This window comes from Hemitrygon akajei, chromosome 3, assembly GCF_048418815.1.
Source record: "Hemitrygon akajei chromosome 3, sHemAka1.3, whole genome shotgun sequence".
NCBI classification, from domain to species: domain Eukaryota; kingdom Metazoa; phylum Chordata; class Chondrichthyes; order Myliobatiformes; family Dasyatidae; genus Hemitrygon; species Hemitrygon akajei.
The window spans coordinates 128,323-140,329 of NC_133126.1; the positions used below are offsets into that span (position 1 = coordinate 128,323).

General features: G+C 43.2%; 1 protein-coding gene across 2 annotated transcripts in view; it reads right to left on the reverse strand.

Moving 5' to 3' along the window:
- Nucleotides 1-226: 226 nt before the first annotated feature.
- The window catches only part of syne3 (spectrin repeat containing, nuclear envelope family member 3), a 154,207-nt gene continuing 142,426 nt past the window's right edge, over nt 227-12,007 (reverse strand). For both annotated transcript variants that reach the window (XM_073039109.1, XM_073039111.1), the window contains one exon: nt 227-2,831. In XM_073039109.1, the coding sequence (XP_072895210.1) occupies nt 2,637-2,831 (195 nt within the window). In that variant the 3' untranslated portion in view covers nt 227-2,636. The remainder of the gene's footprint in view (nt 2,832-12,007) is intronic.

Consider the following 12,007-nt stretch of genomic DNA (forward strand, 5'->3'; position numbering starts at 1 on the left):
GAATGTGGGAGGAAACCAGAGCTTCGAGAAGAAACCCATGTGATCACAGGGAGATGTACAAACTCCTTAAGATAGCAGCTGAATTTAACCTGGATCGCTGGTGCTGTAATAGCAAGAGGCTAACTGCCAACTGCTATTCTACTGCTTCATTCTCTTTTAAGTAGAGAATGATTAACTATGATTTTGAATATTCATTCATTCACAAGTAATCAATAACAAATTTCCATAAAGTTCAGTCACTATATTATAGAAATGTTAATATAAAAACATTACATTTCAGGTTACACAAGTCTGATTCTATGTACCTACAATGCTGCTGCAAGTAAGTTTTTCATTGCCCCTGCGCAGATGACAATAAATTATGCTTTTGACTTTGTTTTTTTCTATTCAAGAGCATTCCAAATCAATCCCATTTTTTAACTTCTTCTCTGCAGTCCTGCAATTTTTTCACCTCAAATGCAAGTCCAATTCTACTTCAAGTTACTGAAACTAATTTGCCACCTTTTAGTCAGTGGATTCCAGTTAACTGATAATTCTTTATTCTCAAGTTAATCAGTTCCATTACAACCTGAAATCTGTTTGAGAGGAATGAAAACTGATCAGTAATAACAGAGAGAAATTGTTTGGAAAGAAACCAGCCATGATGGAGCAAACTTGATGAACCAAATGGCCTAATTCAGCTCCTATGTCTTATGGTCTTAATTTCAGGGGACTGGAGCTACTGTAATTGTGAAGCTCCTTCAAATTTTTACCCAAGTAAGACAGGCTGAACAATCGTTTCTTCTGTGAGATTCTAAATAATTAATTTAAAGTCTTTGGAAGTGACAACAATGAGGTGGCCAAACATTAACCATATTTTCAGAAGGCATTTGATAAGGCCCCACATAGGAGATTGGTGGGTAAAATCAAAGCTCATGGCATTGGGGGGAAGACATTGACGGATAGAAAACTGGTTGGCAGATAGAACGCAAAGGGTAACGGTGAATGGGTGTTTCTCGGAATGGCAGGTGGTGACTAGTGGGGTGCCACAGGGCTCGGTATTGGGACCACAGCTGTTTACGATTTACATCAACGATTTAGATGACGGCATTGAGAATAACTTCAGCAAGTTTGCTGATGATACTAAACTGGGTGGCAGTGTGACATGTGATGAAGATGTTAGGAGAATTCAGGGTGACTTGGATAGGCTGGGTGAGTGGGCAGATACTTGGCAAATGATGTTTAATGTGAATAAGTGTGAGGTTATCCACTTCGGGAGTAAGAACAGGAAGGCAGATTATTATTTGAACGGTGTAGAGTTAGGTAAGGGAGAAATACAAAGAGATCTAGGAGTCCTTGTTCATCAGTCACTGAAGGTGAATGAGCAAGTGCAGCAGGCAGTGAAGAAGGCTACTGAAATGCTGGCCTTTATTACAAAGGGAATTGAGTACAAGAGCAAGGAAATCCTTTTGCATTTGTACAGGGCCCTGGTGAGACCACACCTGGAGTATTGTGTACAGTTTTGGTCTCCAGGGTTAAGGAAGGACATCCTGGCTGTAGAGGAAGTGCCGTGTAGATTCACGAGGTTAATTCCGGACTGTCTTACGCAGAGAGGTTAGAGAGACTGGGCTTGTACACGCTGGAATTAAGGAGATTAAGAGGGGATCTGATTGCAACATATAAGATTATTAAGGGATTGGACAAGATAGAGGCAGAAAATATGTTCCAGATGCTGGGAGAGTCCAGTACCAGAGGGCATGGTTTGAGAATAAGGGGTAGGTCATTTAGGACAGAGTTAAGGAAAAACTTCTTCTCCCAGAGAGTTGTGGGGGTCCGGAATGCACTGCCTCGGAAGGCAGTGGAGGCCAATTTTCTGGATGCTTTCAAGAAGGAGCTAGATAGGTATCTTATGGATAGGGGAATCAAGGGATATGGGGACAAGGCAGGAACCGGGTATTGATAGTAGATGATCAGCCATTATCTCAAAATGGCGTTGCAGGCTCGAAGGGCCGAATGGTCTACTTCTGCACCTATTGTCTATTGTCTATAATTGACAGTATCATTTATAACTGAACTTATCATTTATCTCATCATTTCTGATTTACACAACTGCTCTGCAGTTGAGAAAACTTCAATTTTAACAGACATATGCTTTTCTGGCCAATAATAAACAAAAAAACCCACAAAATTCATGAGGATACACTCCTTAAAATTCTACAAATAAAAATCAGGCCTCATTGTTTCAATATAAGGTGAGGATCACAATCTCAAATATTAGCCTGAAACTTCAACATGATTAAACATCCTTCCTAATAAATTATTTTTAGCTTATAAATTTTAAAAAAGTTTATAAAATAATCCAATGTTATTGTACGAGAAATATGAGCTAAATATCATTAATGAATGTTAAGCAAAGCAGATCTTATTATCTCACTGCTTCAGCATTTTAAAAAAATCTTCTGCCACATACTGTCAGGCATAAGAGATGAATACTGTTTTGTTACAATGAGGACGACAAGAAAATGGAGTAAATTTTGCAGCATATCTGATGAAACGGACACCAGTCAGTTATAGGCTGGCTATATTGGATACAGCGTTCAGAGTGAGATGAGGGAGCTGCTTGCACTGGATGTGCTAAGGAATGAGAACACATCTGGCTACGTTGGAGGTGGACCCTGATATCGCAGCGTCAGGTAGAACGACCGTGCAAAGTTGTTGACCACGCTGCAGCTGTCCTGTTCCTCGATGAGAGGCAGGAGGAAAGCGAGCAGCAATAAAAACAGCAAGAGCAATTGAAGAGGGAGTGCAGCACAACAGGCACGAGAAAGGTAGTGGCAAATCCCTCCCGAAAGCTGCAGGGAAATAAGAAGCAAAACTGGTTATAATGCTCAACCTTCCATTCCACACTGAAACACAGGCATTTTAACATGGTTTTGCTTTGCATAATCAATTATCAGGCTTTAAAATGTTGGTCTTCATAGCATATTAAATATTTGTTTCCAGCTACACATGGGAAAAATATTGAAGTAAATCAGTAGTCATTTCTGATAGGTTATCTGGTACCTTATATCAATAGAACCTTTAATGCCTAATGTTGCATTCACAGTACCAAGCTGCAGCAGTACGAGTGGATGGGATAACAAACACAACGTTTTATTTCACAGCAATAGAAATGTCAAAAAATTAATAAATTAAGAAAACAAGCAGATCAATCAAATCAAAACAGATCTCCAACAAATCAAAATCCACAGGTTTCACATGAAATACAGGTGTGTATTAAAGTATCTGCTTAACACCAAGCACACACAAAGCTTGATTCATCAAAACTAAAGAACATGCAATACATCTGTGTGTTACCTGCACATTCAACACTAATTGTGCATCTCTCCCTATCATTGAAGCTGTTGAACCACTTTTGTTCTTCTGGTGAGGGTTCCCCACAGTGGTGCTGGGTGAGAGTTCCAGGATTTAAACCCAGAAACAATGAAGGAATTACAGTATATTCTAAATGGGATAGCATGCACCTTCAGCTGGAACCTGCAACTGCAGTGTTGGCTATGGCCCTTGTGTGGGAATGGCGAGCTTAAGGTCAGCTGGAGTTAGAAAACATTTGTACAGGTACCTAGATAAAGTGTAGAGAGATATGAGTCTAATGCAACAGATGGGATGAGCAAAAATCAAGGCCAGTAAGTTAGGCCAAAAGGGGTCACTCATGCTTTATGATGCTATTCACTGGCTGCTCAGGAAAGAGGAAGGGAATTGCTGAGGCCCTGATAGTCTTCCATTGGTCTGCTGCACGTGAAGTTGCTGGTGGTTGATGCAGCCAGTGGGTAATTTTGGAGGCAGTGCAAACTTTCCACTGTTCATGCTCCTGAGCATGAAATGGGGAGACCTCCTTGTCTTCCTTGATGCTCCTTCATTTCAGGTAGTCAGACACCATGGGTTCCCAAACATTTCTTTCCTCAATGGCTAAAGGTCATACTAATGCATCAGAGTAACAATAGCTCCCAAAATACGGAAAGGGTTCACATAATCTAGGCTTTTACACTCTAAGTTCAATGCCATGTGGTGGGAGGAGGCAGGAAGATGACATTTAATTTCCTAATATTTAGCACAAGGCTTATTTTCCTAATCGTGATTCAATGAACAAGTCAACAACAGATCTGCACCAATGACATAATACACACGAATACTTCACAGATAGTCACTGAGAACTGCAACATGGAAAAAAGACCTTTGGCCCATCCCATCTAGCCTGGATACAGACCAAAACTGTACAGATGTCTTTCTTTTCATTTAACTGTGACTTTCTCTCTTCTGAAATCCTCCATCTGCACAAAAAACAAAAATCCACTTGCCCTCACTCTCCACCCCACTAGTCTTCACATTCAATAAGCATCTCTAATTGGAGAGATATGGCCATACAACACGGAAGCAGACATTAGAGATAGGCTTACACTACAATAGCCTGAATCTCCTGGTGCCATCTATTTTAATTTGACTAAGTACTCCCATTCTGACAAGTCTGTGCACTGCTGCCTCTTCAGCCTCCAACCTGATGGCATTTACATTGATTTCTCTAACATGTTCATTGCTCACCACTGTTTCTCTACCTTCCCATTTCTCTTTTACTATTCCCCATTCTGGTTACCTTCTCACTCCCTTCTCTTCTCTTACCTTGACCTCATCATCTCTCTCCAGTTCCCCTCCTCCTCCCTTGATTCCATTGTCCATTTTCCTCTTCTATTAGATTTTTTCTTCTTCAGGAGCTCATCACCCCTCCTCCACCTACCTAACTTCCCCCTCACCTGGTCTCACTTATCACCTGCCAGCTTATACTCCTTCCCCTCTCCCACCTTCTTATTCTGGCTTCTGCCCCCTTTCTTCCCAGTCAAAGGGTCTTGGCCCAAAAACTTGAACTGTTTTATTCCCTTCATAAATGCTGCCTGACCTGTTCAGTTCCTCTTGAACTTTAAATATGTTAGTCAAGATTTCCAAAATTTTATCTGTACAAAATCCATCTGTGAGTACACAGCATCAGCCTTATAAGCCATGGTATTTCAAAGCTCATTTGAAGAATGTTTTCGCTACAAAGAGAAGATAGAACAACTTGGACTGGCTTCTTTGGAACATAAGAGACTGAGAAGACCTGCTAGCATATAAAATTATTACACATAGGGCAAACAATCTTTTTCTCCAGTGTGGAAATGTCAAATACTAGAGGGCATCCCCATGCAGGTCTGACAAAGAGCTTTTAAAAACCCATTCTCATAAAAGAGAGGTAACGCCTAGCAAAGCAGTTATCGTGGGAGCGGCCGTTGTCGTTGTAGTATCCTAAGTCAGAGTAGGAAGGTTTTGGCTCAAGAAGGCTTCCGTGAGAACAGGGGGAGGCTAGGTAAGTTCATTCCTTATTTTTTATTAAACTCTAGAGACAATAGAGGGTATGTCTACAAAGCCAGGGTTCTGTTCTGGGTTTCAGATGTGGGATTTCTAAGAGACTCCCAGCCTCCCTCATGGCCACATCTGTGCCAGGTGCATCAAGATGCAGCTCCTTAGAAATAGTGTTAGGGAACTAGAGCTGCAGCTCGATGACCTTCTTGTTAGGGAAAGTGAGGCAGAGATAGACAGGAGCTACAGGGAGGTAGTCACCCAAAGGCTTCAGGAGACAGATAAATGAGTGACTGTCAGGAGAAAGGGGGAGAACATCAGATAGTGAAGAGCACCCCTGTGGCTGTCTCCCTCAACAATAGGTACTCCTTTTTGAGTACTGCTGGGGGACAGGGGGGAATGACCCACCTGTGGGAAGCAATAGCGGCTGTGCCTCTGGCACTGAGTCTGACCCTGTGGCTCAGAAGGGTAGGGAATTGAAGACGATGGCAGCAGTTATAGCGGATTCTATAGCTAGGGGGACAGATAGGTGATTCTGTAGAGGCAAAAAGGAAACACGGTTGTTAGTTTGCCTCCCAGGTGCCAGGGTCTATGATGTTTCTGAACATGTCCACAATATCCTGAAAAGGAAGGGTGAGCAGCCAGAAGTCATGGTACATATTGCTACTAAAAATATAGGAAAAAGGGAGGAGATCCTGAAGAAAACAACATAGGGAGTTAGGAAGGAAACTGAAAAGCAGGACCTCAAGGGTAATGATCTCAGGATTGCTGTCTGTGTCATGTGACTGTGAGGATAGGAATAGAATGAAGTGGCAAATAAATGTGTGGCTGAAGAATTGGAGCAGGGGGCAGGGATTCAGATTTCTGGATCATTGAAACCTTTTCTGGGGCAGGTGGGACCTGTACAAAAGGGACAGATTGCACTTGAATTCAGGGGGGAACAACATTCTTGCAGGCAGGTTTACTAGAGCTGTTGGGAGTGGTTTAAACTAATATGGCAGGGGGATTGGAACCAGTATGACAAAGCTGAGGATGAGCCAGGAGGTTTACAAGTAGATGATGGATGTAACATGAACATAAGGAAGGACAAGCCAATGATTGGATACAAATGCCAACAGAGCAAAGGGTTAAATTGTATCACAGAAGTAAAATTCAAAAGAGTAAAGAATGCAGGACTGAAGCTGCTGTGTTTAAATGTGTGAGGCAATTGGAATAGGGCGGACGAACTCGTGGCGCAATTATAGAGATTGGTCAGTATGACGTTGTGGGCATCACTGAATCGTGGCTGAAAGAAGGCCATAGTTGGGAGCTCAACATCAAAGGATATACTTTGTATCGAAAGGACAGGCAGGAAGACATAGGAGGTGGTGTGGCTCTATTGGTAAGAGATGAAATTACCGTAGATTCCGGACTACAGAGCGCACCTGATTAAAAGCCGCTGGCTCTAATTTTAGAAATAAAATCAATTTTTTAATTGTAAAGGCCGCACCGGATTTTAGGCCGCACCGCTACTTTTAAATATACATACGTATCGGTAACACAAATTACGTTGCATATACTTTTTTACTGAACAGCACGAACAACATTCCAATATCTCCTAGCGACTGGTAAAAATATATATACTGCAGCCTACCAGGAAATGTTATTGATCGACTTTAACTTAAAAGCAGCGTTTTCGCTCGGGTCTGACGCACTTGCGTAACGCGATCGGGTCTAATCGGGTCTGACGCGCTTGCGTAACGCGATCGGGTCTAATCGGGTCTGACGCGCTTGCGTAACACGATCGGGTCTAATCGGGTCTGATGCGCTCGGGTCTGACGCGCTTGCGTAACGCGATCGGGTCTAATCGGGTCTGACGCGCTTGCGTAACGCGATCGGGTCTAATGCGCTCGGGTCTGACGCGATCGGGTCTAATCGGGTCTGACGCGCTTGCGTAACGCGATCGGGTCTAATCGGGTCTGACGTGCTTGCGTAACGCGATCGGGTCTAATCGGGTCTGACGCGCTCGGGTCTTGCTTTTCTTCGAGTATTTTCCATGTTGATGAGGGTGAGTACAAATGACTGATTTACAATAATTTAATTGTGAAAGTGCGCTTGATTTATCGTACAATTTCATTGGACCTCTGTGAACTACTCATCAATTTTATTGGTCTACTGTTACGAGGCAAAATGTTTACGAGGCGGCATGAAAAAAAACCATGTATTAGCCGCTCTGGATTAAAGGCCGCAGAGTTCAAAGCTGTTCAAAATGTGGGAAAAAAGTAGCGGCTTATAATCTGGAATCTACGGTACACTTTTATAAAGAGGTGATATAGGTGAATCTTTGTGGATGGAGTTTTAAAAAATCACAAAGGTAAAAAAAAATCATTATGGGAATCATATTTAGGCCTCCAAATAGTAGCCAAGAAGTGGGTTTGAGATTGCAAAGGGAGGCTATAAAAGGTATGTAATAAGGGTAATGACACAATTGTAATGGGGGAACTTCAATATGCAAGGAGATTGGAAAATCAGGTCGGCGACTATTGCAAGAGAGTGAATTTGTTGAATGCCTATGAGCTGCTTTTTAGAGCAGCTTGTGCTTGAGCCTACTCAGGGAAAGGCTGTCTTCGATTGGGTGTTGTGTAATAAGCCAGATCTTAATAGGGAGCTTAACATAAAGGAAATCTGTGGAGGCAGAGATCATTATATGATAGAATTAATACTGCAGTTTGAGAGGGAGAAGCATAACTCAAAGGTATTTGTAACACAATGGAATAAAGTGAATTCTAGAGGGAAGAGAGAGGAGCTTGTCCAGGTGGATTGGAGGAGTATACTGGTGGGGTATGATGGTAGAGCAGAGATGGCTGAAGTTTCTAGGAATAGTTCACAAGACGCAGGATAGATCAACACGTACAAACAAGCTGGAGGAACTCAGCAGGTTGGGCAGCATCCGTGGTAACGAGCAGTCAAAATTTCGGGCCGAGACCCTCGGTCAGGACTGAAGAAGGAGGGGGTAGGGGCCCTATAAAGAAATTATCACCCACAGAGGAATAAGTTCTCAAATGGCAGGGTAGGCAACTGTGGTTGACAAGGAAGTTAAGGACTGCATAAAAGCCAAGGAAAGGGCATATAATGTAGCAAAAATGTGTAGGAAGCTGGTTGATTGGGAAGCTTTTAAAATCCAACAAAGGGCAACTAAAAAAGCTATAAGAAGGGAAAAGATGAAATATGAGGGCAGACTAGCCAATAATATAAAGCAAGATACCAAAAGATTTTTCAGATACAGGAAGAGTAAAATGGAGATGAGAGTTCATAATGAACCACTGGAAAATAATGCAGGTGAGGTGGTAATAGGGACAAAGAAATGGCAGATGAACTTAGTTTCTGCCAAAGGGTTTTGGGCCGAAATGTTGACTGTACTCTTTTCTTAGATGCTGCCAGGCCTGCTGAGTTCCTCCAGCATTTTGTGTGTGTTGCTTGGATTTCCAGCATCTGCAGATTTTCTCTTTAGTGAGATGAACTTACTGGGTACTGGGGAAGGCACTAACAATATGCCAGAAGTGAGTGTCAGGGAACAGGAATGAGTGCCATTGCTATTATAAAGGAAAGAGTGCTAGTCATAGTCAAAGGTCTCAAGGTGGATAAGTCACCCGGACCAGATGGACTACATCCCAGAGTCCTGAGAGAGATAACAGATGCATTGGTCATGATCTTTCAAAAAACACTTGATTCTGGCATGCTCCCAGAGGACTGGAAGATTGCAAATGTCACTCAACTCTTTAAGAAGGGAGGAAGGCCAGTTAGCCTATAAATCCTCAGTGGTTGGGAAAGTGTTAAACAGTAGTGTTGGGAGTCTATTAGGTTAAACCTTTATTAGGCATGAGGTTTCGAGGTACTTGGAAGCTAATGATAAAATAAGTCAAAGTCAGCATAGTTTCTGTCAAGAAAAATCTTGCCTGACAAATCTGTTAAGAATTCTTCGAGGAAGTAACAGGCAGGGTGGACAAAGGAGCGGCAGTGAATATCAAGATGATAACTTATGGTGATACAGAAAGATACTGACGTGGATAGCTGAATTGCTGACAGGCAGGAGGCAGTGAGTGGGGGAAAAAGGGGCCTTTTCTGGTTGGCTGCCAGTGACTAGTGGTCTGTATTGGGACTGCACTTTTTGCATTGTTTGTCAATGATTTAGGCCGTAAGACATAGAAGCAGAATTCAGCCATCTAGCCCATCGGGTCTGCTCCACAATTCAAGCTGATCCTTTTTATTCTCCTCCTCAACCCCCAGTTCCTGGCCTTCTCCCCGTAATCTTTGATGCCATGTCCAATCAAGAACCTATCAATCTCTGCCTTAAATACACCCAAAAACCGGGCCTACACAGCTGCATGTGGCAACAAATTCCACAAATTCACCATCCTTTGGCTAAGAAAAGTTCTCTGCATCTCTGTTTGGAAAGGGTGCCCCTCTGTCCTGAGGCTGTGCCCTCTTGTCCTAGACTCTCCCACCATGGAAAACATCCTTTTTTACATCTACTCTGCCTAGGCCTTTCAATATCCGAAAGGTTTCAGTAAGATCCTCCCTCATCCTTCTGATTTCCAGTGAGTACAGATTCAAGAGCCATCAAATGTTCCTTCTATGATAACCCTTTCATTCCTGGAATCATCCTTGTGAACCTCCTCTGGACCCTCTCCAATGCCAGCACATCTTTTCTAAGAAGAGGGGCCCAAAATTGTTCACAATACTCAAGGTGTGGCCTCACCAGTGCCTTATAAAGCCTCAGCATCACATCCTTGCTCTTGTATTCTAAATCTCTTGAAGTGAATGCTAACATGGCATTTGCCTTCCTCACCACTGACTCGACCTGCAAGTCAACCTTCAGGGTGTTCTGCGCAATGATTCCCAAGTCCCTTTGCATCCCTCAGAAACTGATTGGAAAGCTGAGCCTACTGGGCCTGAACACCTCCCTCTGCAACTGGATCCCAGATTTTCTGACTGGGAGACAGTCAGTCCGGATCAGGAGCAGCATCTCTACACCATCACAATAAGCACAGGGGCTCCCCAGGGCTGTGTGCTCAGTCCACTGCTGTTCACTCTGCTGACCCACGACTGTGCTGCAACACACAGCTCGAACCACATCATCAAGTTCGCTGATGACATGACTGTGGTGGGTCTCATCAGCAAGAACAACGAGTCAGCTTACAGGGAGGAGGGGCAGCGGTTAACGGACTGGTGCAGAGCCAAAAATCTGTCTCTGAATGTGAACAAAACAAAAGAGATGTTTGTTGACTTCAGGAGGGCATGGAGCGACCACTCCCCGCTGAACATTGACGGCCCCTCGGTAGAGATAAGAGCACCAAATTTCTTGGTGTTCACCTGACGGAGAATCTCATCTGGTCCCTCAACACCAGCTCCATAGCAAAGAAAGCCCAGCAGCATCTCTACTTCCTGCAAAGGCTGAGGAAAGTCCATCTCCCACCGCCCCCCCATCCTCATCACATTCTACAAGGGGTGTATTGAGAGCATCCTGAGCAGCTGCATCACTCCCTGGTTCGGAAATTGCACCATCTCAGATCGCAAAACCCTGCAGCGGATAGTGAGGTCAGCTGAGATCATCGGGGTCTCTCTCCCCGCCATCACGGACATTTACACTACATGCTGCATCTGCAAAGCAAACAGCATTATGAAGGACCCCACACACCCCTCATACAATCTCTTCTCCCTCCTGCCGTCTGGGAAAAGGCACTGAAGCATTCGGGCTCTCATGACCAGACTATGTAACAGTTTCTTCCCGCAAGCTATCAAACTCCTCAATATCCAGAGCCTGGACTGACACCTTACTGCCCTATTGTCCTGTTTATTATTTATTGTAATGCCTGCACTGTTTTGTGCACTTTATGCAGTCCTGGGTAGGTCTGTAGTCTAGTGTAGTTGTTGTGTGTTTTTTTTCTCTCTGTGTTGTTTTTTACGTAGTTCAGTCTAGTTTTTGTACTGTGTCATGTAACACCATGGTCCTGAAAAACGTTGTCTCATTTTTTACTATGTACTGTACCAGCAGTTATGGTCGAAATGACAATAAAAGTGACTTGACTTGACTTGAGATTTTTGGATTTTCTCCCCGTTTAGAAAATAGTCTGCACATTTATTTTTACTACCAAAGTGCATGACCTTGATTTAGATAATGGAATTGCTAGCTTTGGGGCAAAGTTTGGGGATGATACGAAGATAGGTGGAGGGTAGGTTGTGCTGAGGAAGCAATGCAATCACAGCAGGACTTGGAAGAACGGGCCAAATAGTGGCAGATGGAATACGGTGTTCATAAGTGTAGAATAATGCATTTTGGTAAAAGGAACAAAAGTGCGGACGATTATCTAAATGGGGAGAAGGTTCATACATTAGAAGTGCAGAGGTACTTGGGAGTTCTTGTGCAAGAAACCCAGAAGGTTAATTTACAGGTTGAGTCTGTGGTATAGGAGGCAAATGCAATACCGGCATTTATTTCAAGGGAAATAGAATATAAAAGCAAGGAGATAGTGCTGAGGCTTTTAAGACACTGGTCAGTCCACTTAGTGTATTGTCAACAGTTTTGGGCCCCATATCTTAGAAAGGACATGTTGTCATTGGAGAGAGTCCAGAGCATGTTTGTGTGGATGATTCGGGAATG